The sequence below is a fragment of the Capra hircus genome, chromosome 18 (assembly GCF_001704415.2).
Source record: "Capra hircus breed San Clemente chromosome 18, ASM170441v1, whole genome shotgun sequence".
NCBI lineage: Eukaryota > Metazoa > Chordata > Mammalia > Artiodactyla > Bovidae > Capra > Capra hircus.
In genome coordinates, this window is record NC_030825.1 from 12,581,480 (window position 1) to 12,608,619 (window position 27,140).

At 51.0% G+C, this 27,140-nt stretch overlaps 2 protein-coding genes across 3 annotated transcripts in view; one reads left to right on the forward strand and one right to left on the reverse strand.

Annotated features, from left to right (window-relative positions):
* Nucleotides 1–5,281, forward strand: part of KIAA0513 (KIAA0513 ortholog) — a 51,813-nt gene extending 46,532 nt beyond the window's left edge. For both annotated transcript variants that reach the window (XM_018061804.1, XM_018061805.1), the window contains one exon: nt 217–5,281. In XM_018061804.1, coding sequence (XP_017917293.1) covers nt 217–266 — 50 coding nt within the window. In that variant the 3' untranslated portion in view covers nt 267–5,281. The remainder of the gene's footprint in view (nt 1–216) is intronic.
* FAM92B (family with sequence similarity 92 member B) lies at nt 9,809–22,172 on the reverse strand. The gene is made up of 9 exons (XM_013970898.2): nt 22,041–22,172; nt 20,013–20,247; nt 17,735–17,803; nt 17,541–17,642; nt 17,275–17,276; nt 16,200–16,308; nt 13,102–13,215; nt 11,264–11,365; nt 9,809–10,786 (listed from the first exon to the last, which is right to left on the reverse strand). Exons 1-9 carry the CDS (start codon nt 22,058–22,060, stop codon nt 10,673–10,675), a joined length of 867 nt encoding a protein of 288 aa, XP_013826352.2. The 5' UTR covers nt 22,061–22,172; the 3' UTR covers nt 9,809–10,672.

The following is a 27,140-nucleotide window of genomic DNA, read 5'->3' on the forward strand; positions in this document are numbered from 1 at the left end:
CTGTGACACGTTCCTCCACCCACACCAGGCTGCTGGGCCTACTGGCCTGCCCTCTGTAGCATCATTTCTGTGGGAAGATGCAGCCTGGTTCGCGGGAGACCACCTCCAGGCCGCGGGCACACCTGTGGAAGCTCGCACTCACCATGCCTGTGAGAAGGCCCTGCCTGTCTGTGTCGCCTTCTCCCTCATAAGGAATAATGTTGTTTTCTCTTGCAGAGCAGTACAAGCTGCTGAGCGACCACATCGAGCAGATGGCCACCGAGTAGGCCACAGGAGGTGGCCCGAGACGCCCCTAGGAGGACTGCAGCTGGCTGTCACCCCCTCTGCATGACATCGGCAGCACCTATGCCGCCCTAGAACTAGCGGTTAGAAGAATCTGGTTGCCCGTCCTCCCCGCCTCCCTCTGCCTGTGTCTGCTCCCCACCTGCGTGCCAAAGTGCCCCTGGGATTACACAGCTAAAACCGAGGTGACTGTCCATACCCCCGAGTGGCAGGCCTGCGACCTGGGACTGAGGGGGCACAAGGAAGGATGCTGGGTCCCAGGCGGGCACGTGTCCATCACAGCCTCCTGCTGAGAAGATGGGGAGTGTGGGAAGGTAGGGAAGGACAGATGTGAGCTGGCACATGTCAGTCCCATGCCAGTGACATGGGGCAGTTGGGAGTGAGGATCTGGGGCCCTCCCTGCAGGGCGGGACTGGGTTCCTTCCACAGCCAAGCAGAGCGGAGGTGGCCTCTGAGTGTCAATCTGGGCTGGTACTGGGTCTCCTTTCTGTGTGACAGGAAGCTCCAGGAGGAGAGAGACACCCTCTGTTTCAGGGCAGTAGAGAGTCCGAGGCAGTGGATGGCTTTCTTGGCTGCAGACGTCCCAGCCACAGTCAGGGGTGTGGGGTTCCAGGGACGTCACAGCTCCAAGTGGCTGTGTTGGACCCACGCAGCCCTCAGGTGTCTGTGTGAAGCATCTGAGATGTTCCTGGTCAGCTGACCGCTTGCTTCTGGGGCAGAGAGACTTCCACCACTCGCTCCCTGGGGCCTTCTTCATCTGGCCATGATGAAGCCCAGAAAAGAGAATTTTCTTCAGTAGCTTCAAGACATCTGCCCTTTCTAAAAGCAAACAGTGCTGCTCTTTATTTTTAAAAGACAGAAAAATCTGTGTCAGTTACAGGCATCGTGGCCCAGGTGGCTTCTGGTGGGGACTGTGCGATTCGCAGGGTCAGGCTCCGGGGCGCTGGCCTTGCGAGGCCGGTGGGGCTCTGTCCTTCTGCTCTAGCCGCCCATCCCGCGTTCCCGCTCCACCTCCTGCAGTACAACAGACAGGTCTGAGACTCCGCCCAGCAGGCGGCACTTCACAGGTTCCCTCATGGGGGATGCCTCCCTGGAATGTTCCAGAGAAGAGCGAGTGTTGGCTGAGCTGAGCAACGCACGTCCTGGTGATCATAAGAGAGGTGATGGGAAACACGCGGGACTCGAGTGCACTGGTGTGGGATGTCCTGCCAGGAGGCAGGGAGTGGGGGCTTGGGCTCCAGGATCCCCACTGTGTTCATGATGGCAGGCACACCCTGTGTGCGTGTGTGTGCGTGTGTGTGTGTGTGTGTGTGTGTGTGTGTGTGTGTGTGTATGCTGGCAGTCTCTCTGGCCACATCTCTAAACAAAGCACAGTCATGTGGCTGGTTTGCCTGTCCTATGTGGGGGTAGGTCACGCCAGCTGGAAACCGGCCCAGTGATCGGATATGTCTCTCCTGAATGCAGTTCAGAGAAATAACATCCAGCTCACGAGTGTGCAGGCCCTCCTCCAGTGCCTCCTAGAGGCGATGCTGCTCCTCCTAAGATGTTCAGCAACCCCCTGATGCTCTGTGCTGCCCCTCATTGAAGTCAGGGCCATGCCCAGTGAGCAGCTTGTCTGAGGCCCTTGAAGAGCCATCTCTCCACTGCGTGTCATTGGCTTTCTTAGTTTTTTCTTAGTGGTTAGTTGAAATGCATTAACATTTTATTCTAAGGTGCCCAAAAGACTTATCCTTGTATATATATGATTTGTGTAGAACTGTGATTCACTCTGATTTCTGGAGGAAGACAGTAGCTTCCGGGTCTTTCCAGGGGTGCTGGGGAGTGGAGGGGTCTTTCCCCCTGGGTGGGGCGGGAGGACCCACGCAAACCAGGAAGGAAATGCAGCTTTGACTTCTCTGGGCTTTTCCAAGCACTTTCACTTCAGGATGATCCTGAGACCTTTTTTTTTTCCCCATATAGGTTTCTTGCAATAGCAGTTGAAGGTAGAAACAAGGGTGGCTTTGGGTCTTTTCCCCTCCCCTTCTTCATATATTAATAGATCTAACTCCTGAGAGAGTAAGTCTGACCCCAAAACTGCTGCCAAAACGCTGAGCCCCATGAGGGGACACCACCAGAGACCACGGGCCTCACGGAGTGGCAGACGTCAAGGTGACTGGGAGGCTGCTCTGCTGTCTCCTCTTGGTGACTGTCTTTGTCTGAGCATGTCACCTCAGGGTGTCTGGCCAGTATCACCCAGAGGAGGCACAGTGTCCCTAGCAGAAGCTGGCCGCTTGCCTCGCTCACACTTCCTCTCTGTGACTTGATCTTCCCTGTGAGGCCCGGCCAGAGCAGATAGCCCCAGGCGGGTGCTCAAGAGGTGCCAGCGTGTGCAGAAGTCTCACCCACCGCATGCCTAGGAGGCTCTGCAGAAAGCGCTCTGCTGGCCCTTCCTGTACACTCAGGGACTTCCTGTAGACTTAGGCTCAGGGCAGGAAGCATCGGGTCGCATCCACAGGAGAGTTCCCCATCCCAGCATGTTCAGCGTTCCAAGCCGGAGCTTCAAAGGCCTGTGTTAGCAATGACATGGCGGGCCTCCTGCTGTCTGCCCTTCAGGGCTCTGTGAACGTAATGAGCCCAGACAGCTGATTCTCCCAAGTGAAAAGTACCCTGCTTTGCAAACAGGATGCTGTTGAGATGTAGCTTTGTGTGTCTTCAGCCTTTGTTAGAGTTCTAACAATATTGATAGGTGTTTAAGCTGCTGCAAGAGGGACATGCTAACATTCAGATTTTATCTGCTGTGTGTGCATGTTTAACCAAAGGCAGAAGAACCAAGTTCTGATACTGTAATTTATTTGTACAGTGAAATGAAGTAGACCGTGATTTTCCTATTGCCAAAAAAAAAAAAAAAAAAAAAAACAGGCCAAGTAGCTCTTAATTTACCAAAAGGAGGACTAGAAAGAGAGTTCAATTTCTGAGATTTGTGCTCCAGTGAAACCTCAGAGGGTCAAGGTCACAGGTGAGCCCATGCTGGGTCAAGGATGGAGACCCAAGGATGGAGTTCACAACGCCGCCTGACCTCTTTCCTCCTTCCCGGAGCCAGGGCTCACCTGTCCCTCCCCAGTTAGATGGTGACGTCCACTGCTGTGGAGAGAAGGTGGCAGCCTTGAGGTGTGTTTTTCTGCAGGCTGTTTTAAGTGGGTTAATTTATCACCCAGAGCACTGTATCCCAGCCTCCTGATGTGAGAAAAAGGTGTGTTCACACCACAAAGGAGTCTGTCAGGGATTTTGTTGAACCCAGGTGACCACAACCAGAAGTCAGGGCCGCAGCTTTGAGCCTGACCTCCCTGGGTTTCACTGAGGCCTGACCGGTTGGCTTTTCAGTTAAGGAGCATCTGGCAGGCCCATGTGTGTGGTCAGATAAGCTATGTGGCCAAATTACCTACAACTTGAGACAGCTGGGAAGCCAGGGGGCAGAGTCATTTACCAGAGGAGTGGGGACACTGGGAAGGAAGGGGCTGGGGAAGGGCCCTGCTGCAGCCTCGGGGGAGGGGGCAGCAGCTGGGCCATCCCAGGCTGGTCACCCCGCTGGCTACTCACTTCTTCAGCCAGGGACAGAGCTGCGGGTTTGGGGGTCCACTGCCCCAGGGTTCTTCTTGTTCCCCCACCGACAGCCTTTTAATTCCCTTGAGCCGCGGCTCCTACCACTCAGAGGTCTCCCCCCATCTTCCTGTATACTGTTTATTTCTTTTTATGACTGTCAAGGGTGAGAGCTGCTTGACAAGCTTTTGACTCTCCCCCCTCCCCACTGCCCCCTTCAGGGGAATGGTGTTGGCGACAGTTTCCCTATTTGGCTGGTGTGTGACGCTCAGACCTGGGCTGGAGCCCAGCCTTGCTCAAGCCACATGCCACGGTACCTCCCTGTGGCCACATGGCCAGGAGCAGGGCTGTGAGGGTTATCCAGATAGCAGACGGGGGGAGCATTTCCAGATGGTTCCCATCCAGGGGTACCCATCCAGGAGCATCAAGATGCTCCTCATGGCTCCGCAGGCCTGTTCTGCCGCCATCTCCCTGCTGTCCCTCCCCAGGCAAGCGCCTCAGACGGTCTGCCTTGTCCCTAGGTGGCCTGGCTCTGGCCTGTGTCCCCAAGTCAGCTGGTCAGTCTGAGCTTGAGACGAGCGGAGAGCTGGGGAGAGGACCCTCCCCTTGGCTGTGTCCCCAGGATTCAGGGGGGCCCTGTTCCTGCTGTAGAGTTCTCAGTCAGAACAGTCTGGGTTTGCTGTGTTCCCATCACTTCTCACAGGATCTCTGTGCAGGCGGGGATGACCTGCATCCTGACATGTCCTGCAGGGTCAGACCAGGGTGCTGTTTCCCATCACCCTCCTGAGTGGTGTGCTGAGCTCAGAGGAGGGCTCCTGCTGGTGATGCCCCTTGGACCCTTAGAGGGGCTACATCTGTCCTCTCCTTGGTCCAGGATGATACGCTTATGGAAACAGTGCTCAGTGGGCTTTGTTCCAATGCATGGGCCCCACATGAGGGCCCTGGTCTGTCCCTGTGCTGGAGGCTTAGAGTCCCATGGACACCTTGAGAAGGACAGGCCAACTGAAGGAGATGCTCATACTCAGATGGCAGGCCCTTCCCCTTAAAATGTGTTGGTGAGAGAGCTTCGTGGCCCTAACCATGGCCTCTGGGCTGCAGGAGGGTCTCCCACGTGCTTTCCCTGTTTCTCTCCAACCCGTTAGTCTTGGACCCAAACATCCCATTGGCCACTTCCACACATTGCCCTTAGTGACCCAGAAATCAGGGTCAGTGATTCGAGTGTGTTGTATATATGGTTTCTCAGTCTTATATCCCATGAGATTATGTTCTACAAACTGTGTTTTCAGGTGGAGAAAGTTTAAGATTGAGCTCTCAAAACCGCGCTAAAATCAAAGCTGTTTCCTGTGAAGAAAAAAAAAGTCCATATATCGCACCTCAGATTGTCAGAAGGTGGAAACTGAAATAAATTATCTCTAAAAAGGAAGTCAGTCTGTTGATGTTCAATTTTTGTGCTCACATACCCATGAGCACCTTTTAAAAATGGAATTTGCAATCTTCTCACTGACAGCAGTGGCTTTTCAGAAGGAACACTTTTCTGGGGTCAAATAGTCATTCTCCCCCCTTAGGCCGAGCAGCTGAGTATTATGCAGATGCGTGTGTGTCTCGTGGGAAGGCCAATGGGCAGAAGCAGTGTCCACTGCGTTGCCATTGGGCATGTGTGAGTGCATAGAGGAGCCTTGGCCCCTGGGATGCCTCCACCCCCTTCCAGCTGGCATCCTGGCCTTGCCTTTGAGCCCCAGCTGCCTCACTGTTTGTCTCTGGGGGCCGAAGGGCTGTGGGTGCCACTCCTGCCTGGCAGCAACAGGACACCTTCATGCCAGTTCTCACAGCTCGGTCAACAGGCATGTTTGGTGAAGTGGTCGACTTCCTCTCTTTCTGATTATAGGAGACCCTGAAAGTTATGCTCCTGCCCTTGCTCACCCCTCCGTCCACCTCCTGTGCCCAAAGGAGGGAAACTAGGGATTTTGCTGTCATAGGAGAGAGCCCCTGAAGCTTGGCCAATGCCCAACTCTGGAATTAGGAACAATTGGTCTTTTCCGGGCATACTGGGACCAGACGGGGAGGGGAGAGGCCCCTTATGCCATCAACTGACCTTTAATGAGCTCACACCATGTGCCAGGTACCACCAGGCTCCAGGACCACAAGATGAACAAGCAAAGTCATTTTCCTTCAGGAACTCTCAGTGGGGTTGAGACAGCTGAGGTTAAAAAAGGTACGTGTGTGTGTGTGTGTGTATGCGCGCATGTGCACACACAGTATAAAAGTATGAGATAACATATAGTGTAAAATGTGATGTGAAATACAATTGATATTGTATAAATTATGTAGTATAGGAAATACAGAATGTTTTGGTTATTTTTGGAGTGAGTGTCCTTCCTGGTAGAATCAAGGTGGGCTTCCCCAAGGAGGTATCTTGAAGCTGGATTTTGGGTAATAAAAGTCACTAATTAAACTTTAATTGAAATATAGTTAATTTATGATGTGTTTAAGGCATATAGCAAGGTAAGTCAGTTTCATATGTATGTGTATAAAACAAGTTCATCTGTGTCATATTTTAGATCCCACATATGTGATATCATATATTTGTCTTTGTCTGACTTCACTTCACATAGTATGATAACTTCTAGCTCCATCCATATTGCCATATGAATGGCATTTCATTCCTTGTTATAGCTGAATATTCCACTGTGTAAAGGGTGATGATACGTAATATATAATACAGTCGATGATATGTGTACTACATCTTTATCCATCTCTCTGTCGATGGACCTTTAGCGTGTTTCCTTGACTTGGCTATTGTGAACAGCCCTGCTGGAAATAGGGACGCGTGTCCCTTCTGTGTTTTCCGGCCATGCTGGGTCTCAGTTGCTGTGCACAGCCTTTCTCTAAGTGCAGCGAGGGGGCTGCTCTTCACTGAGGTGTGTGGGCTTCTCACTGCAGTGGCTTCTCCTGCTGTGGAGTGTGGGTGCTAGAGCGCCAGCTCCGTAGTTGTGGAGCACAGGCTTAGTTACTCCGTGGCGTCTGGAATATTCCAGACATTGAACCCACGTCCCTTGCATTGGCAGGTGGATTCTTAACCACTGTACCACCAGGGGGTCCCCACATATACCTTTTTGAATTATAGTTTTATAGTTTTGTCTGGGTATATGCCCAGGAGTGAGATTGCTGGATCTTATGGTAGCTCTACTTTTAGTTTAGTTTTTTTTTTTTGATGGAGCAAAGGTGTTTTAATCAACATCGTGTGGGCATATATACTGTCTTACAAGGTAGTTATTCTCAGCAAAGATAAAGATTAAAATTCCAGACTTACAAAACATAGGCGATCCATATTAAAAGGAAAGAGAGTTGTAAACAATCACTTTTACCCTATGGTTCACAAGAAGGAAGAGGGTACTTATCACTGTATAGAAAAACTAATGAAGGAAATGCCTGGATTCTTCAGCCCCCGGGAGAGGCTTGCCTCTCCTCTTAATTCCTGAGTATTCAGGAATTAATAAGGAGCAGAGAATTCCTGACAGATCCAAAACAGCACACAGGAAGCCTCCCGTTAAATGCTTCCTGACAATTCCCCCTATTTTATTATATTTGTAAAAAAGGTCTTGACCAAATGAGTTTGGTTAGTATTCAGTTCAGTTCAGTTCAGTCGCTCAGTCGTGTCCGATTCTTTGCGACCCCATGAATCGCAGCACGCCAGGCCTCCCTGTTCGTCACCATCTCCCAGAGTTCACTCAGACTCATGTCCACCAAGTCCGTGATGCCATCCAGCCATCTCATCCTCGGTCGTCCCTTTCTCCTACTGCCCCAATCCTTCCCAGCATCAGAGTCTTTTCCAATGAGTCAACTCTTTGCATGAGGTGGCCAAAGTACTGGAGTTTCAGCTTCAGCATCATTCCCTCCAAAGAAATCCCAGGGTTGATCTCCTTCAGAATGGACTGGTTGGATCTCCTTGCAGTCCAGGGGACTCTCAAGAGTCTTCTCCAACACCACAGTTCAAAAGCATCAATTCTTCGGCGCTCAGCCTTTTTCACAGTCCAACTCTCACATCCATACATGACCACAGGTATTAACCAACCTTACAGAAAGGCGACGGTAAACAACAAATATAATTATCAAGACAATCACCAAAGTTACAGTTCCAGACCTGATACTGTGGGTAATACTTTGAAACTATCCTCGTGGGTCTAGCCCAGATAATTTGTTCAGCTAAAATTTCCAAATTAGGGGAAGAGGGCAGATTTCTAGAAAAAGTTTTAAAGATTTTCTTTTGCAGTAATTGTACATTCAGAGAGGCATGATCATGTATATTTTGTAAATGAAATTTGATTTGTTCCCAGTTGTAGGCACTATGATTGACTTGAACAGGAATAACACAAAATTGAGTAGCTTAAAGAAATAGAGGAGTTAATAATACAAGTATATGGTTTGCAATTAATACAAGTTACAGAACATAAAAGTCTTATTAAATAGTAAATTTTCTCTGTGTGTAACAAAAGGAAGTGGGACACAGGCCTGTATAAAACATGGCTGATTATAGCGAAAGAAATAGTTACTATGACCACGACTGGTCCCTATGAAATGTCCGGTCCAAGTCCCAAGCTGTTCTGTGCTCTGGTGCTCGCAGCAAGTTTCCAAATGGCCCATTGTTCAGGCCCACTGTTTATCGAGGACAATCCTAGGACGAGGTGGGGCTAATCCACCGTCAAGCCTCTCAAGAAGTCCTTTGTCATAGTAATGTTCCATCGAGTGTCAGTGACCTTCCATATCACACACAGTGTTGTTAATATCATCTGAGCAGTCAGATAACCACATAACATGGGGTCCCCAATCAACAATTGTGTGATTAGCCACAAACATTGATTTTCTTGATTTGGTTTGACATTTGTCCCAACAAACAGGAGTATAAGTAAAGTTTTTATAAGTAAACCCTTTGCATAATGTTCTTTGTTCTTTCCCTAACTCGTTCCCTAAAGTCTCAGTAGTATAAACATGGTTTACAGACAAAGAAAGGGCAGTAAATAATCTAAGCAATGTCTGAAAGTCTTCTTTTGGAGGCAGGACGAAAGCCCAGGTTTGTTGGCTGATGTTTATGCACAATTTTGCTGGGCCCATGCACAAAGGAAGGACTTCATAAAGAAATATTAATTAGTTTTCTTTCCTGCCCAGGGTGTGAGGGCCCTTTCATGTACTAGGGAGAAAGCATATGTGTAGAGTCATTAGTTGAAATGATTGGTCCTATCTCTGTCCATTCGACCACCTGTAATAGAGGGGGTTGGGTATTAGTCTAAGCTCGAGCGGGGGAGGTACAGGCCAAAAGACTGAACATTGCCAGGAGAATGTATTCAGGACTCGGAGGCAATCCCTGTTGAGAGACCAAATTTTCAGCTCGATTGGTAAGGGTTTTTATTTGTCCCCAAGTGGGGAGATCATAGGGGTGATGCCGCTGAGGGCGGTGCTTTCTGGAGATCTTTAGAGCAGACATAGACCGTATTGGACTTTCTTCTTCCTGGGATTCTTGTTTCATCTCCATTTTGAATGCTGGGGGCCGCCTTTGGTCGAATCGGTCTCAATAGGCCCTCGAGGTCACTCTGTCCGATCTGCCAAGTGTACCAGGCTCCTGTTCGGGCGCAACTTGTTGAGGGCCTTTAATGGACCTGGTGGTCCGGAGTCAATGATAAGAAAGTAAAGGAGAGAAAGAGGCTAATATTCCTTGGTTTATGCAGAAAGCCAATAAAGCCCCTGCATGGGGCTTGCTCTGTTCACAAAGGCCTCAGGCACCCTCTCGATGGGGTGAAGGTGCAGAGTGCCTTCTCGAGAGGGCCTTAGAAGCCCGGGGAGGGAAGTGAACTCAGAGAGCCTCTGCGCTCCAGGGGATCAGCCTGAAAGAGAGAGAGGGGGAGAGAGAGAGAGAGAAAGACACGGGGACCAGAGCTCTGATGGAGCAAAGGTGTTTTAATCCTACTTTTAGTTTTTTGAGGCACTCCAAACTGTTTGCCACAGTGGATGCACCAGCTTACATTCCCACCCTTTTCTTCACACCGACAAGGAAGGTTTATTTTTCCCACTTTGCTGATGAGGCGCTTGTGGTACCCCTATGGGGAATCGAATCAGCAGAGCCAAGCGTCTCTCCCAAGAGGCTGCAGGACATCCTCTCCCCAGCAGAGGTCTCCAGGAGGCAGTGGGAGGTGTGCTGAGCCCTGAGTGACCCAGTGCTCAGATGACCCCCCACACTATGAGGGGTCTTCTCCCCAAATGTGCATACCCAGAGGGCTCCTGCAGGTAGCCAGCAGAGTCTGTAGTCTCACCCTCTACTTTGGTGATATGTCCCTGGTCCCAAGGTCACACCCCACAGCCACCCTCCCTCCCTTTGTCTTTAAAAACCGTCCTCTGAAAGCCATGGGGAGTTCAGGCCTTTTGAGCACCAGCTGCCCAGGACTCAGCCACACACCTGCAATAAGCACTTCACTTTCCTTCACCACAGCCTGGTGTCAGTAAAGTGACTTCACCACATACAGGCAAGTGAACCTGAGTTTGGTTCAGTAACACACCAAACTCTCAACATTAACACAGGCTTAAACACGCTGGAGCCCTGGTCATAAGACAGGAAATGAGACCCAGTACGAGTTAGGGTGAGAGGCACCCATGTTTACTGAGCACCTGCTGGGCACCTTGGTCCCCAGGGCAGCCTGTGAGCCAAGGGATATGATCCCTGTCGTACAGATGAGGAAACCGGGACTCAGAAAACACGTGATTTGCACACGGCAGAGCCTGTGAGGGTCCAGTGTGAGCCCCATCTCCCGACTGGGGAGTTCTTGTCCTATTGATGGAGTCTCTGTGCCTGTCCCCTGAGGTCCTCCACGGGGTCCTCCTCAGCAGAGTCATCCTCACTCACTGCTTCTTTTCTCTGGCTCTGTATGGTGCTCTGAGAACTCTAAATAAGAGTAGCAATAATAATAAAATCATCATCATCACAGCAACAATAACAGTAATAATAATAATGGTGACAAGGATTATTTATTAAGTGCTTCAGGTAGATGGGTTCACCTAACACCACAACCCTCTGAGGGGTTACTATCATTAGCCCCACTTTGCAAGTGAGGAATCTAAGGCACAGAGAGGTTAAAGAGCTTTCCCAGGGTCACACAGCTTGGGAGCAGTGCGTTTGGACCCAGGCAGTCTGGCTTGGGACTGTACTTCCTCCACTGCCTTTGGAGAGAATTATTCAGAAAGCAGGAGACACTCCTCATCCCCGCTTGTGGTTCCCTGAGTTTGCTTCAGGAGGGTCCAGGTCAGACTCAGGGCCACCCTCCCACCCCCACGAGCAGCACCTCCTTCTCAGACCTGAATTCTCAGCCGGCCTCTGGTCACTTCACCTTGTCACAGGTTTCACGCCCCACCTGGTACTCACCTGGGCAAGAGACCATGGGAGAGCTGGGGACAGGGTGGTGTCCATGAGTGCTGGCCGAGCATCGCAACGCCCATAAACTCTATGCATCTTGGCTCTAAAATCCTGTCAGGAGGGTTGGATCTGGTCAGGAAACAAAGTGGTGGGAGCAGGAAGGAAAGAAGGCAGAACCAAAAGGCTGGTGCAGAGGTCACTGCTAGGACGTCCGCCTGCACCAGGTCCATCGGAGCCATATGATCTGCAGCAGACTGACATTAGTGGGTACTGTCATCACATTTTACAGATGGGAAAACTCAGGCCCAGAGAGGCTAGGTAACAAGTCCATAGTCCCACAGGAAGATTAGAGGTCACACTCCCCCCATCACCAAAATAGAGATGAGTGAAGGCATCAGAGCCAGGCCAATCTTCACTGACCCTCCTATGATGGTTTTAAAGCTCATCCACAAATTCTTTGACTCCTCCCATCAGGAGCTGGACTACAATCTTCCTCCCCTTGAATATGGCCTTAGTGACACACTTCTAAGAAACAGAATGTGGCAGAGCTGTCATAAAAGTCGACACAGTATCCACTTGGCTTTGTCTCTGATGCTCACCCTTGGATCAGCCGCCATGATGTGAGGAAGCCTACGCCCTATGGAGGGGCCATGGGCAGTTATTTGGTCACAGACCCCACTGCAGACCACACAGGGTGGGCCTTGTGGGGGTTCAGCTCATGCACTTTTCCAAGGCTCCCAGCTCAGAAGGACTCTGCTATCTTGGAAGTCATAATAATTACTGAACAAAGGGTCAGTGTCTTCGTTTTGCCCTGAACTTTGTGAATCATGTCCTGGACCCAGATGACAGCCATACATGAGCCAGAAAGCCTTTGAAACCACTCCAGCCCCAGCTACAGAGTGGCTGAAAGACCCAAGTGATGACGACCCAGCTGAACCCGCCAACCCTAGAACCACAGAAGATAATCATGGAAGACAATCGCTGTGCTGCTTTGACCCCAAGGCATGGCACGGGACGTTGTAGAGAACTCAGAAGGCTAATGTTAGATCTTAATCACATCAGATAAGGACCATAAGCACTTAGTCTACATGAAAAGTACAGCAGGCATCAGCCTGGAGATGCTTTTTGCTGTTGTTGATTCATTTGTTTTTAAGCACCCAGGTGATGGTGATACTCACGAATAGTCCATAAAGATTGTGTTGGGGAAATTTTCCACCTCTGGTTCTGTGCCCAGGGACAGATATTTAAAAGAGTTCATTAAAACCAGCCTTCAAAGTTTGAGAAATTACAAAATGTTGCCAACAAAAACTGATTCTATCAAGACAAAACCAACTACTCGGCCACAAAAGAACTAAATAATGCCATTTGCAGCAACATGGATGCAACTAGAGATTATCATATCAAGTGAAGTAAACCAGACAGAGAAAGACAAATACCATGTGATATCATTTATATGCGGGACCTAAAATATGGCACAAACGAACCTATCCACAAAACAGAAACAGACTCACAGACAGAGATCAGACTGGTTGCCAAGGGAGAGTGAGATGGGGGAGGGATGAATTGGGAGTTTGGGGTTAGCAGAGGCAAATTATTATATATAGCATAGATAAACAACAAGGTCCTACTGATAGCACTGGGAACTGTATCCAATCTCCTGGGATAAACCAAAATGGAAAAGAATATTTTTAAAAAAGAATGTATGTGTGTGTAAATCTGAGTCACTTTGCTGTACAGCAGAGATTGGCACAACACTGTAAATCAACTATACTTCAATAAAAAAATACAAAAACACCCCCCAATTCAGCCCCACCCCATAAATAGGAGATGGGGTGTCTGTGACCCACCTCCAGATCTTTCTCCAGGTCATAGCTCTCCAGAGTCTGGAAGGCACTGGAATACACCTCCACTGCTTTGGCATGGAAGACCATCTCAATGGTCACAAAGTCTGAAAAAATTTTCTGTGGGGAGAGAAACCCAGATCATGTAAGTAATGCTGTCAGAAGGGCTGTTCTGGGCTCACCTCAGATGTGGACCAATCAGAGGGCAAGTCCTCGGTGGGGAATTTCAATATATTATTTATAATTATTTTTGTTTGAACCGTTAATGCATTCCCATGGTTCAAAAAGTGCACAGGGGTTGTTCCAGAAATGTGTGAGGTCTTGTGAACTTTCTGAAGGGTGTCATTTTCTCAGCTCTTGTCCAGCTGGGCTTCCTCACTCAGCCCTTGTTTCTCTCACTCCAAGGACTGGTGTTTGCAAATTGACAGCTACAAACTTGCAGCCTCTGGCGCCCACAGACTGGAAGTGGGCCTTACAGGATGGGAAGGGAGCGCTGCTGGTAAGACAATGCCAGGTCCACTGGCCCCACAACCTGATGGACCAGTCTGTCAAAATGTTATTAGTGATAAAGAGTTTTGCTTCTCTAGATCAGATGGTTCTGCTTGCCTCAGTAAACTCTCACAGAGCTCCTGCTACGTGGCTGGCTCCGGTGGGGGCTCTGTGCAAGGCCCAGATAAGCTCCTACTATGCGTCATGTCCAGCACAGTCTCTTATTGTGTCTCAGGCCCCAGTGGGGGTTTCTGCTGTACCGTGAACCCAGCACAAGCACCTACTGTGCACCAGACCCGAGGGGAGGCACCTACTGTGTGTCAGGCCTCTCCTACGTGCTGTGTGCAGTATAAGTTCCCACTGTGGGGGAAGCATCATCAGGACACATGCTTGGTGCTGGGGCAGGAGCTCCGCAGTTTGGGAGCTCGCCTTTTCCGGTCACCTGGGAAGCACCTGGGGTAGGCAGACCAGAGAAAGCCGCAAAGCCACCTGGGAGAAGGCGGCGGGCCAGCGGGGGCCGCAAAGCCACCTGGGAGAAGAAAGGCCTGAGGAGGCAAAGCGCGGGCTGGAAGTCCCTGCTTCCCGCCTCCTTCCCTCGTGCCCTGCCGGAGGCAGTGCTGGCGGTCAGGCAAGGCCTCCTCCTGCCCCTCACTGGCGCTTGGCCCCGAGGGAATGACGTTCCCTCTCAAACCTCAGTTTCTTCGTCAGCACAGGAGGGACAGGAGTGGTCCCAGTCACAGAGACCTGTGAGAGGTTCAGCCAGGGCCGTGGCCCTCAACCTGCGGGCGCCTCGTCGACGCCGGCCTCACCTGGGGGCCGGTCAGGGATGCAGATTCCCGGTCCACCCGGGCCCACTGGCTGCCACGAACGGGCCCGTCGGCAGCGTTTTAAGGAGCCCTCCAGGGGATTTCTGACGCCCGCTCGGGTAAGCGAACCCCCCTGCTTGGAGCGGGGCTTCCGTTCTTTTCTCGGCGTCGGAGTTCATTTGTAAATATTTCATTAGAAGTGTGACGTAAAACCCACAGAACGGTATTGATTATTTCCAGTTCTCGTTTTCATCTCTTTGAAAATTTGTTGGTTCGGGGAAGTGTCTCTTACAGACGGAATCCCCCAGATGTGAAGGACGCCCGCGTCGCCCCGCGTGCCTCCGCCGGCCTCTGACCGTGGAGCATCGTGTGCGCATGCGCTGGCCGCAGCCGCATCAGGTGTTGAATAGACGCTGCCGGCGGTTGTAGGTTCTGCCTGCAATATGCGTGCTTGAGCCGTCATTATTAGTGTTTCACTCGCTTCATTCGTTCGTTCTTTCATTCATTTCCCAAGCGTTAACTGAGTACTCACCGAGTGCCCTGCCCTGGAGCTGGTGCCCGGGACCCAGGAGGCGCCGTGGCAGGCAGGGCCCCTGCCTGTATGGGAGGCAGGCATGGAACGGCAAGTTCTCCCAGACTCTCCACCACCCCATCAAGGGCTCCGCATGATCTGTCTCCCCCAAGGTGTCAGCCCTGTCAGGACAGGGCCTCTCTTGGCTGGCTGTGGTGTCCCCAGCCTGAAGCGTAGTGCCTGCACATAGTCAGTGCGTATTCAACGTGGGTTAGATTCACCAGTGAATTAGAGATACAATGAACGCATCCTCAGGGATAACTCTGCTGCGCACCACCACCGCCACCACCCGCCCCCGCCCCCGCCCCGCCCCGCCCGTCCCCGCCGCCAAGCCAGGGTGGGATCAGTGTGTGTTAACAGTTGATCGGACCAAGTCTAGGGGGTAGGTGAATTTCTCTGAAGGACAAGGAGGTGTGGATTCAATGCAGAGTAATGCCAGAGCTCCTTGGTGGAGGACAAAGCCTGTGCAAAGGCCCTGAGTTATGAAAGGCCTTGGTGCAGGCAAGCTTGGAGTGGTGTGTCCAAGAAGAGGCTGGAGGGCTGGACTGGGGTTTTTGGGACCTTGGGAGGATTTCAGCTTTTCTTCTTGGAACAAGGGAAGCACAGAACGTGTTAAACCCACACCAGTGACAAATCAGAGCTGCCTTTTGTGAGATTCCTGGGGCTGCAATTTGGAAAATGGATTAAAGGAGGGGTCAAGAGTGGGTGCAGGGCCCTCTGTGACCATCTTGCCCTTAAAGACCCTGACTCCCTGGGGGCTCTGGTAAGAGCTGGGGTGCTGGGCCTTTCTGGGTGGGGTCTGGGTGGAAGGAGGAAGGCTATGTGTGATTGGGGCTTCATGGAGGAAAGGAGGCAGTCAGGATAAGCCCTGAGGGTCCTGTGTGGAAAAGCAGGGGCCTGGGAGAGACAGACTGCCCAATTTTCCTGGCAGGCAGGGAGCCAGCCGGGTGTGAGAGTCAGGGCTGCCAGTGCTGGCTTCCGGGCAGACAGCTGTGCAGGACAGCTGCCCAAGCAGCCGGCCTCTTACCGCCCACGGCAGGATGAAGCCAGGATTTACTGTTCTGGGAGTCAGGGCCCTGAGAATTGGGCAGGCACAAGGTCACACACACTGTCACAGGGAACACATGTGTACTCACACAGGTGCAAACACAAATACACAGACATACATGAGCAAACACACCAAATTTCACACACGAGACAGTTCAGAGTACTTCTGACTGGGGACCAACCACCCCTACCTGAATGTCCTTCAGCTTCTGCTTCTGGAAGGTGTCCACTGTCTCCTCCAGCTGGTGGGAGGTGCGGCTGGCATCCACTGAGGCCCTCTGCATGCTGGTCTCTGCCTGGCTCCAGAGATAGAAAGTGTCATGGGGACTCCATTCTGAATCATTTTCTGTTCCTTTGCCCTACTTTTGGGCCAGCTGTCCTGTGTAATAGGCACCTCTTGCCAATTTGGTCATCGAAGGAATGGCCAAGTAGGACCACAGCAAAAGGGGCAGCTGCCACTTCGACAGACCCTGTTAGTTGTGTGACCTCAGTCAAGTGGCTTAACCTCTCAGAGTCTCAGTGTACTTGCCTGCAAACATGGGTCAGTAATAAGGCTTGCTTTGCAGGATTGTTCCAAGAATGAAAGAGTGGGCACAGCTGAGCTATTACTCTAACTATAATCTGTTAGGTACTCCACTGCTGCTGCTGCTGCTAAGTCACTTCAGTCGTGTCCGACTCTGTGCGACCCCATAGATGGCAGCCCACCAGGCTCCCCCGTCCTTGGGATTCTCCAGGCAAGAACACTGGAGTGGGTTGCCATTTCCTTCTCCAGTGCATGAAAGTGAAAAGTGAAAGGGATTTCTCTCAGTTGTGTCCTACTCTTAGCGACCCCATGGACTGCAGCCCACCAGGCTCCTCCGTCCATGGGATTTTCCAGGCAAGAGTACTGGAGTGGGGTGCCATCGCCTTTTCCGTAGGTACTCCACATTTGCTGATAATTAATTCCTACATGTGGAACAATTGTAGTTGATTACTTTATTGGTTGCTTTGATTTAATCTCTATGGCCTGACTCCATGGCAGGCCTGGCACATGAAGGAGCACACAGAGCTGAGTTGGGGTTGGCCCCTTAGCTCTATGTGACCTTGGGAAAGTCACCTTTCTCAATTTCCTCATCTACAAGTGCTTGCCTTCTACAAGCAGTAAGTAGGTAACCCCAACAAGGAAGCAGGCTGTGGTGAGGAGTGACTCCTCTAGTTGCCTGAGTAGCATTGCTGATGGGACAGAACCCAGGTCTCCCAAGTCCCAACCAGTGGCTTTCCCAACACCTCTCCCTCCCATCCTGAGCCCAGGGCCCTGCGCACACCTGCCTGGGTAGAGCTCACCTTGCCATTTTGTGTGTCTATTCATTACCTGCATGTGAGCTTGCCTTCCTCACCCAGATTTGTGACGCTTACCTGAGACTAAGAACGGTTTTGTTAGGGATCCAGGTTAACCAGCATCCCCTAGGGTGGCCCACGCAGCCCCCACCCAGAGGGTGCAGTGACACGCTGCCCCAGCCCCCCGCCCCCAGCCCCTGCCCTGGGAGGGATACGATGGTCTGTCTATCCGAAGGGGATTTCTGCCTCAGCTTCTCCAGTTTCTTCAGTTGTTTGATTTCATTGTTCCGGATACTTTTGAATTTCTTGATCTCAGCCTAAGGAAGGAGGAGGGTGGTTTCTTGAGGTCCCAGCCCAGCCAGTGTCTCCCTCCCTGTGGCCCACCTCGCAGCGCCATGCCCTTGCTCACCCGGGTCTGCTTTATTTGCATCCCATAGAGCTTCAAGGGGTTGACGACCTTGGTCTCCAGCCTCTCTACCTGGGGGCACATAAACACACACACAGTCAGAACAGGTGGAGCCAGAGAGATGCTGAGAGGCTGTGCTGTCCCTGGCCTGCAGTTATAGTGCTCCAACTGCATACCCAGGACTGTACATTGGGCCATCCCTCAGCCTTGGGGTTGCGAGCACCAACCTGGGCTCAGGGCTCTGCCTCCCAAGAGCACAGTCACACATTTACTCTCGATGAGCCCCATTTTCTGGCCTGTAGAATGGGTATAAGGAGTGTACCTGTCCAGGGTTTCTTAGCAACTGGGTGGGACCCAGTACATTTTATTTCTGCAGACTGCCTTAAGTCGTCACCAGGGAGGCTGACAGATTCACCTGGAACACGAACTAGCAGAGAATCCAGAGTGGACCACGCTGTGAAGCCCCAGGGACTGGCAGGGTGGGTGAGGGGGACACTTCACGCCCCTGGGTCAGTGTCTGTGTGCAAGCCCAACGCTAGACACTTAAATAAACATTATCGGTAATAGTAACAGTCAAGTTAAAGCTGGTGTGGATTAAGTGCTTACCCTGTGGATGTCACACTAAGCAGGCTAGGGGTTCCTCCAAGGGCTTTTCTTATAACCCTGATCACCAGCCACCCCCTCTCCAGAGGTTCTGACTCAGCAGGTCCAGGGCATGGCCCCAAAATCTGCCTTTCTAATAAGATCTGAGTCTGGCTTGACAGATGGGCCAGGGAAGCTGGAATCCCTACCCAACCCCTTCCTCCTCTTCTGTCAAGGCTTGTGGCTCTTCTAAATGCAAATCTTAAAAAAATAATAATAATTTTCCCAAATGCCAAAAGGGAGAGGAACATATTCCCCTCCTTTTGTATACAGCATTTCTTTGGAAAAACTTGGCAGTTATAGGTCCTTTCTCTGTCCCTTTGAGGTAGATATAAACCTCTTAAAAGCTAAAGAAGCCTCTGGCTGGTTTTACAACCAGGCCAGGCCAGTCATCTCTGAACTGTAAACATCAGGAGGACAGTGTCTCCAGGAAGTTTCCCTGGCACCTGGCTCCAGGCTGTACCTACCTGCTTGTTAGAAAGAGGTTTTAGTTTTTCTCTGGCTAAAGATGATTGGCCAGCCCAGTTGGCCCCCTAATCACCAGGTGGAACTAGGAAGTCCTCTGTGACAGAGGCTCTGTCCCTTCCCTGTTCTCAGAGCATCCCCTCCCTGTGGACAGTCATCTCCTATCTCCAGAGAGTGCGCTTGGTGGGGAGTGAAGATTCTCTGTTTTTGCTATCTGATCACCTGCGACATGCATTGTCTTCTGGTTTAATGCTTATTCGATAAAAAGCTGTTTCAGTCTTTTCTACCATAGCAGAGGGGATTTTGGGGGGCTGGCTGGAGATTATTAGTTTTATTTTATTTCATTTTACTTTTAATCCCAAACTCCTGCTACTGCTGCTGCTAAGTCACTTCAGTCGTGTCCGACTCTGTGTGACCCCATAGACGGCAGCCCACCAGGCTCCCCCGTCCCTGGGATTCTCCAGGCAAGAGTACTGGAGTGGGGTGCCATTGCCTTCTCCGCCCAAACTCCTAGTCTATCCCTAAACACTGATTTACAATATTGTTAATTCTTGCTGTACAGCAGAGTGATTCAGTTACACATTCTTTTCCATTGTGGTTTATCATAAGATATTGAGTATAGTTCCTTGTGCTCTACAGTAGGGCCTTGTTGTTTATCTATCCTATATGTAATACTTTGCCTCTGCTGATCCCAAATTCCCAATCCATGCCTCTCCCACGTCTTCCCCTTGGCAACCATAAGTCTGTCCTCTGTATCTGTGAGTCTGTTTCTTTTTCGTAGATATTTATTTGTGTCATATATTAGATTCCACATATAAGTGATATCTTATGACGCTTATCTTTATCTTTCTGATTTCACTTAGTATGATAATCTCTAGGTCCATCCATGTTATTGCAGATGGCATTATTGGTGTTTTTAATAGATGAGTAGTGTTCCGTTGTATATACACCACGTGGAGTTTCCATTTTTAATTCTTACCCTGACTCCCTGCGTCTTTCTTGTCTTGCACAAGCCTCCAGGCTCTCAGTTCTATAAACTAAGATTTGACCCTGGCTCCTCTGGGGATGTCTTTGCAGGAGATGCATCCACTAACTGTGGACCCCATCAGGCTGCGCCAACCCTCAGGCTGCCCCCCCGCCTTGGGCAGTGGGTCCTCCAGAGCTGCCTGCTCACCTCAGCTTGCCTGTAATCTTGCACTTTGGCCAAGTCCTCAGCGAAGTTCCTCAGGGTGGCCCGCATCTCTGGGTTCTCTGTATTGGCAAAGCTGATGAGCTGTTTGACCAGCTGGTCGGCCGTGTCACGCAGCCGAGCTGTCTTGCGGGTGTAGGCGGCCAGCAGTGAGCAGAACTGGCCAAAGGACTTCTCGGCATTGGTCACTGTGTCCTCCATCACCCGCACCTGGCTGTCCCTGGGGAGGCAGGGGCCTGAGGGGCCGTGCTGGGCAGTGACACCCAGCCAGGTCACTCAGTGACACAGGGATCGCCCACCCACTGCTCTCCTCCTCAGGCCCAGGCGCCTGCTCCCCAAGATAATACCTGCAGTCTCTGGGTCAGGCCAGCAAGGCAGATGCCAGAGGCCAGAGGGGTCATGGGACTGGTCAGTGGCCAGGCAGGCATGCAAGGTGGGTTTGTCTCCTAACTTGGCCTTTCGCACTATGAGAGCCTTTAGAGGGGCTTTATCTTCCCGGTAGAGTTGGTCTGTATTCCAGCCATCCTGAGGGGCAGTGGCCTCTTTTCTATGAAATTCCCTGATTCTTTTTCCTGGGCTGTTGAAATTCTCTGCCTTCTCTGCATCATAAAGCTTTTATTTTTGGAATTAATAAACTTTTTTAGGGGGGGAAATAGTTTTAGGTTTACAGAAAAACAGTGGAAAGTACAGAGTGTTCCCACAAACCGTTCCCTCACACGTGGTTTCCCCTATTATTAACAGCCTTCCTTTCTGCAGGACCTTTGTTACAAAAGATGAACCCATGGTGATACATTCTTATTAACTAAAGTCCCTCAGTTACATGAAGGTTCCCTCTTGGTGTGGTACATGTCATAGGTTTTGACAAATAATGCCTTGTCTCCAACTATCACAGCATCATAGAGAAGTTTCACTGCCCTAAAGACCCTGTGCTCTGCCCTTGGGTCCCTCCTGCCTCTCCCAGCCCTGGACCTTGTTTGTCCTTGTGGTGCACCATTTTTCAGTACTTATCACTTCCTGTTGTGCAGAGGAGTGGGGAGCGAGGGCTTGCTGGCTCATGTTTTGTGTGCTGCTAGCCGGCAGCCTGCCCGTCAGAGGTGTTCCACGAAGAAGTACGGAGTGAGTGAGGACCTGCTGGATTTTGTCTTCCTGAGACAGCTGAGTGGCACAGCCTCAGACACTCGCCTCGCTCTCATCCCACTGCACCCTCTCCTCATCCCTCATCCCAGGTGGTTGGTGCCCTAGCCGCCTCTGTTTGACCAAACCTCCCAGCCGTGCATTCTTCTAATCGTATCTCTAAGGCTGGAAGCTGGGAGGAGGGCTTTTTGTCCTCCTCAGAAACCCTAATTGGTGCAGTGCCCATCGTGTGCATGACCCTGCAAGCAAGGTAAATGGAGGCCAGAGAGGTGAAGCACCTTGCTCCAGGTCACACAGCCAGCTGCATTCTCTGTCCCTCCAGGTGGAGTCCTTCGACCCCCTCAATCAGAATCACCTAGGGCACAAGTTAAGCCTGCAGAATCCCAGCCCACCCTCCTGTGAGTGGGGCTCAGGGGTTCCATTTGTAAATGAACACATCATGTGGTCCAGAGTTTGCAATCCCCAGAGGATCCAGGTGTGGAAACAGCTGGCTAAGGGACAGGCAGGTTGCGAAAACAGTGATCGAATCAGGCTGCAGGCAGTGGGATTGGGAACAATTCCACAGAAGGGATGATGCCTGGTGGGGTTTTGAAGCATGAAGGGGTTTCCTAGGTAGAGATGAGCTAGAGAAGTTGGAGGGGACCGTGTAAATTTAGCTACCCCAGGTCTGTGGGCAAAATGCTGGAGAAGTAGATGGAGGCCAGAGTCTGGAAGCCTCCATGGTCCCTTGACCTTGAGGTGCGTGTGGTGCGGGCAAGAGAGCATCCTTACCACCACCCCCTCAGCAGTCCAGGCAGCCTCATCTGTCTCAGTTAATCTGGCCCTAAGAACGTGGTTTCCCCCCTCCCTCTCAGCTGGGGCCAGCATGGAGCTGCTTACCTGGAGAGAATGATGTTCATTGTGATCAGAGGCAGCAGCTGTCCTTGTCTTGGGGAATAAGGGCAGGGCCCCAGGGGTCCCCCAGGCCTGGGAGAAGTTGCACAGGGCTGGGCGCAGCTGTGTGGTCCTGGCTCAAGGGACGCTGCCACTTGGTTGCTGGGCAACATGGCTGCCCACAGTAACCCTGGGAGGAGCCTCTGCTGGTCACCAGGGCAACCTCTCCTGGGGCCAGCCTCCCCAGGCGGAGTTAGGAGGCCTCACCCCGCCATGCACTGGTCCAGGTACGGTCCCAGAGAGGCCCCTGCTCGGGTGAAGACAGAGGTTCTTATGGACCTGGCAGTGTGAGGGCTCCCCCAGAGGTGCAGGGACTGGGTTTAGGACTGCTGGCCTGGGATGCAGCCCTGGGCCTAGCTGTGTTCATGGGTCCTGTTGCTGGGACTCCTCCCACGAGAAGGCCGCCCGCCCTCCCCAGGCTCCCGAGAGACCTGGCTACTCAGGAGAGGTGTGTGAAAAAGCACAGAGGGAATGTGGGGGTCCTGAGGACTTGTTGCTGAATGGAGGGGAGGTATAAATATGTCTTAAATATGTTAACCCTCATTTTTGCTGCTTGTTTCCCCCTTGTTATCAACTTACTTTTTAGTTTTATAAGAACTTACTTTTACTGTTAGGAAAGTAAGAAAACAAAGATAACACAAAAAGAAACAGATACAGCAGCACATCAAACTGTACTGAGTAGAATACATTTTGCTAATTGTTAGATTTGTGCATTTCAGTACATCTACATTTTACCCAAAGAATTATGAAGCTAACCACAACAATGATAAGAGACTGGATGGGAAGAGGCGAAAAGCAGAAAAGCAGAATGTTGGTAACTGTTACCATGGGGGACCCACTGCCCAAGTCTTCACTTGTATATGCCCGGAGGTCTTCATAATGAAGAGCGATCTTTTCAAAAATTTATGTGAAAGTAAGCACTTTATTTTTATTGAAACATAGATTTACAATGGTATGCTAGTTTCTGGTGTATTACAGAGTGATTCAGCTTTCAGTTCAGTTGCTTAGTCGTGTCTGACTTGGCGACCCCATGGACTGCAGCACGCCAGGCTTCCCTGTCCATCACCAACTCCTGGAGCTTACTGAAACTCATGTCCATCGAGTCGGTGATGCCATCCAACCGTTTCATCCTCTGTGGTCCCCTTCTCCCACCTTTAATCTTTCCCAGCATCAGGGTCTTTTCTGATGAGTCAGTTCTTCGCATCAATTGGCCAAAGTATTGGAGTTTCAGCTTTAGCATCAGTCCTTCCAATGAACATTCAGGACTGATTTCCTTTAGGATGGACTGGTTGGATCTCCTTGCAGTCCAGGAGACTCTCAAGAGTCTTCTTCAACACCACAGTTCAAAAGCCATCAATTCTTTGGTGCTCAGAAATAAAGTGATGTGTATATGTTAATCCCAAACTCCTAATTTACCCCTCCCCTCTTTTCCCTTTCAGTAACCATAAGTTCGTTTTCTATGCCTATGACTGTTTCTGTTTTGTGAATAAGTTCCTTTGTGCCATATTTTAGATTTCACATAGTATTTGTCTTTCTCTGTCTGATTTACTTCACTTAGTATGATGGTCTTTAGATCCGTTCATGTTGCTGCAAGTGGCATTATTTCATTCCTTTTTATGGCTGAGTAATATTCCTGTGTGTGTGTGTGTGTGTGTGTGTGTGTGTGTGTGTGTGTGTGCGCGCGCGCGTGTGCCACATCATCCTTATCCATTCATCTGTTGATGGACACTAATGTTGCTTCCATGTCTTGGTTATTGTTAATAGTGCTGCTGTGAGCACTGTGGTGCATGTATGTGTTTGAATCGTAGTTTTAAAGGGAGGACTTTAGAGTCAGCTAAACACAGATTCAGATCCCAGCCCCCAGCCCTGCTGTGTGACCTGGGGCAAGTCACCTGACCTCAATGGGCAGCAGTCTTCTCCCCTGTAAAACTGGATCACGGCCCTCTTTCCTTGCCTTGTTATTAGGAGAACTAAGTCCCTGGTGCAACAGTAAAGGGACAGGGCAGGGCAGCCCCCAGGACAATTCTCAGACTGCCAGCCCTTGGTAGCGACAGCGCTACTATGGCTGGTCCTGTGCTGGTACCTGCCCTCCCCTGCATCTCTGTATGGTTCCTTTATCACTCCAGCTGTCTCTCTGCATGGGAGCCGAGAGCTCCCCACGGGTCCTGAGTGATGCATTCACGTACCTCAGCTTATTCCTGTCTGGAGCATGTCACCTCCTCGACTTCCCCAGGTGGTGCCTCTGACCAGTGCCCTGAGGCTCTGCTGGTCACTGCGAGTCTTGCCTGTATGATGCCTGGATGTATGTGAGGGGTCACATCCTTCTTGTGCTGACATGCTATCGGCTCCATCTCTTGTGGGGGCTGCATGGTACTGAATAATGTCCCCCCAAATGCACATCCACCCAGAACCTCAGAGAGTGACCTTATTAGGAAGAAGGGTCTTTGCAGCTGTTGTTAGCTGAGTGAGCCCTCCTGGAGCAAAGCAAGATGCCTATGGTCCCATGACTGGGGTCTTAGAAGAAGAGGAAGCAGAATCACACACAGGGAAGACAGCCCTGTGATAGCGGGCCGAGCCTGGAGGGGGTGGCCACCAGCCAGGCCTGGCATCCCTTGCTCCCGGACGTTTAGAGAAGCGCTTCATTTCCACCCCTAGGCCTCGTTCTCTCCCTGGCGCACGCTGTCTCTCCCCTCCCCCCCCCTCCCTCCTTCCTTCCCGCTGCTCGTCTGTTTCCAGCTTCATGAACAACTCATGGAAGTGATTCCTGTCACAATGATAACAGCAATACCTGTGGGGCAGCCCTGGGCCCGTCCTACTCTGATTGACTCACACACTCAAAAGGGCGGGTTTTTGTTCTTTTTGTTTTTTAAAGTGGGAGTTGGGAATCAGCAGGACAACATAATTGAGGCATGACATTTCACTTTAAAATGCAGCCTTTTCAGTTCGCTGACTGCGATGGCCAGGCTTCTGTGTCTTCTTGACTGGGCCCTAGTGTCCTGTGGTTTCCTCCAGCACACATGCATGGGTTGCTGGGAAGGCCTTGGCGTATGTGGTGGGCATCACAGTCCTTAAGTAAATGACCTGACCCTAGGTGATTGGGGGGCGGAGGGGAGGCTTCATCCAGTCACTGGATGATCCTAAGAGCAAAAGTGAGCTTTCTTGCAGATGGAGAAATCTGCCTCAAACCGGCAGTATTAGCTTCTGCCTGAGTTTCCAACCTGCCCTGTGGTTTTCAGACTTGCCAGCCCCCACATCATGTGAACCGGTTCCTGAAAATAAATTTCCTCATATATTCGATTGATTCTGTTTCTGTGGAGCCCCCATCTCTCTTAGGACCAGGAGACCAGGACCGGCTACAAAGCCATTTCCGGTTTCTGGGGCTCCTGGAAGATGGGGGGGGGGGGTCAATGTTTTCAGCAACACCACCAGAGGGCAGCAGAGACCCCCTAGTGAGGAATTCCCATGTGGCGGGCAGAGTGGGCTGTGACCTCAGGCAATGCAGCAGAGGAAGCACATGCCTTCACGCAGGATGGGAGAAGGAGCCGCGGGTCAGAGAGAAAGGGCAGCGGGTCATCTATGAACTTTAAAAGCTTTAAAGAACGGAAAGGGCCAAACAGAGACATCTGGTGGCCAGAGAAAAGCCAAGAGACTGGGCGGCAGAGGCTGGGGCACAGACTCCTTCATTGCCTTTGGCTGCAGGGGCAAGCATATCCGTGTCCTTGAGAAAAATGGCACAAACCCTGTTTAGAGCCCACGACCCTCTCAGTCTCTCTGCTGTAAATTGTTTTTTCCTCAGCCGTATGAGAGCCGGTTCTAGACATCCTGACCCTTTGCCCCCAAATGCAGTGTGCACCTCCAGAGAGCAAATACATCGTCTTGCGAGAGCTCATGTGACCTTCACACCCAGGAAAGTGGGATGCGGCGCTGGCATCCAACACTGCATCATCATGTTTCCCCAGCTGTCCCACCAAAGCACTGGTGGCTGGTTTTCCTGCTGATTCGGGGTGTGTTGCAATTCCTGCTGAGTCTGTTTGCTCTCATTGAGTTGAGAATGGCACCCCAGGCGTTTTCCTTTTAGGATATGGACTTTCTGTTTGTAGCAGAAATAATTCCTGATGGACAAAAATAGTACAAGAATTCCTTCACCTAATTTCTCCAGTCGTTAACATTTTACTGAGTTTGCCTTTTCATTCTCTTCTCTTCTTCCATCCCTCCCTCCCTCTTTCTGTTTTATTTTCTGAACCATTTGAGAGCAAGTTGCAGACCCAATGCCCCTTTGCCAAAATATTTGCTATATGTTTCCTAAGAGCAGGACCAGCCTCACACACAGCCACAAACAAATCTTGAAACCAGACCATTCGCACTGTTACGTGTTCTTTCCTTCTATTATCTAATCTGCAGACTGTATTCAGAATTCATACTTGTCCCCGAAATGTCATTTTGGTACGTAAGCAAACGGATCATTTTCTCTTGCTCCAGGGGCCAGTCCAGGGTCACCCTCTGTCCTTAGCTGGCACAATTCTGATGTTTCTTTTGGTTGGGGGGCAGTTACTTTGGGGCACAGAGCTCTGTGGAGTTGGATGCAGGTTTCACACCTAGACAGGAGGACTCAGAGACAGCCCTGCCCCATTTTATGAGATTGTCTTCATAGCTGACTCTTTTCCCTCTGCTGTTCCCCACATGACGCTGGCTCTCACCATCTGTGCCTCTTTAGGGCCTGGTGAGCCCAGGATCTGGGTTCAGTCATCTTCCATCCCTCATCGGGCATTTGCTTAGTGTCTCTGCCACCCCTGGCCCTGGGTGGCTGGGTAGAGATATATCTCTACACAGGCAGATGGGTCCCTGTGTCCTGCAGCTTGTGACCGGGGGCCAAGTCCAGGCCCTTTCCTCCTAGCTGGGCCCCAGGCAGGCCAGGACTCTGCTGAGCCTCATCTGGGCAGTGGGGTGAGTCGTTATCCAGCCTCACAGGGTAACCTCAGGAAGGACATGAGATGGTGTTGGGGAGGGATCTTTGGTGTCTGGCCACAGTAGCTCTGGGTGGGATAG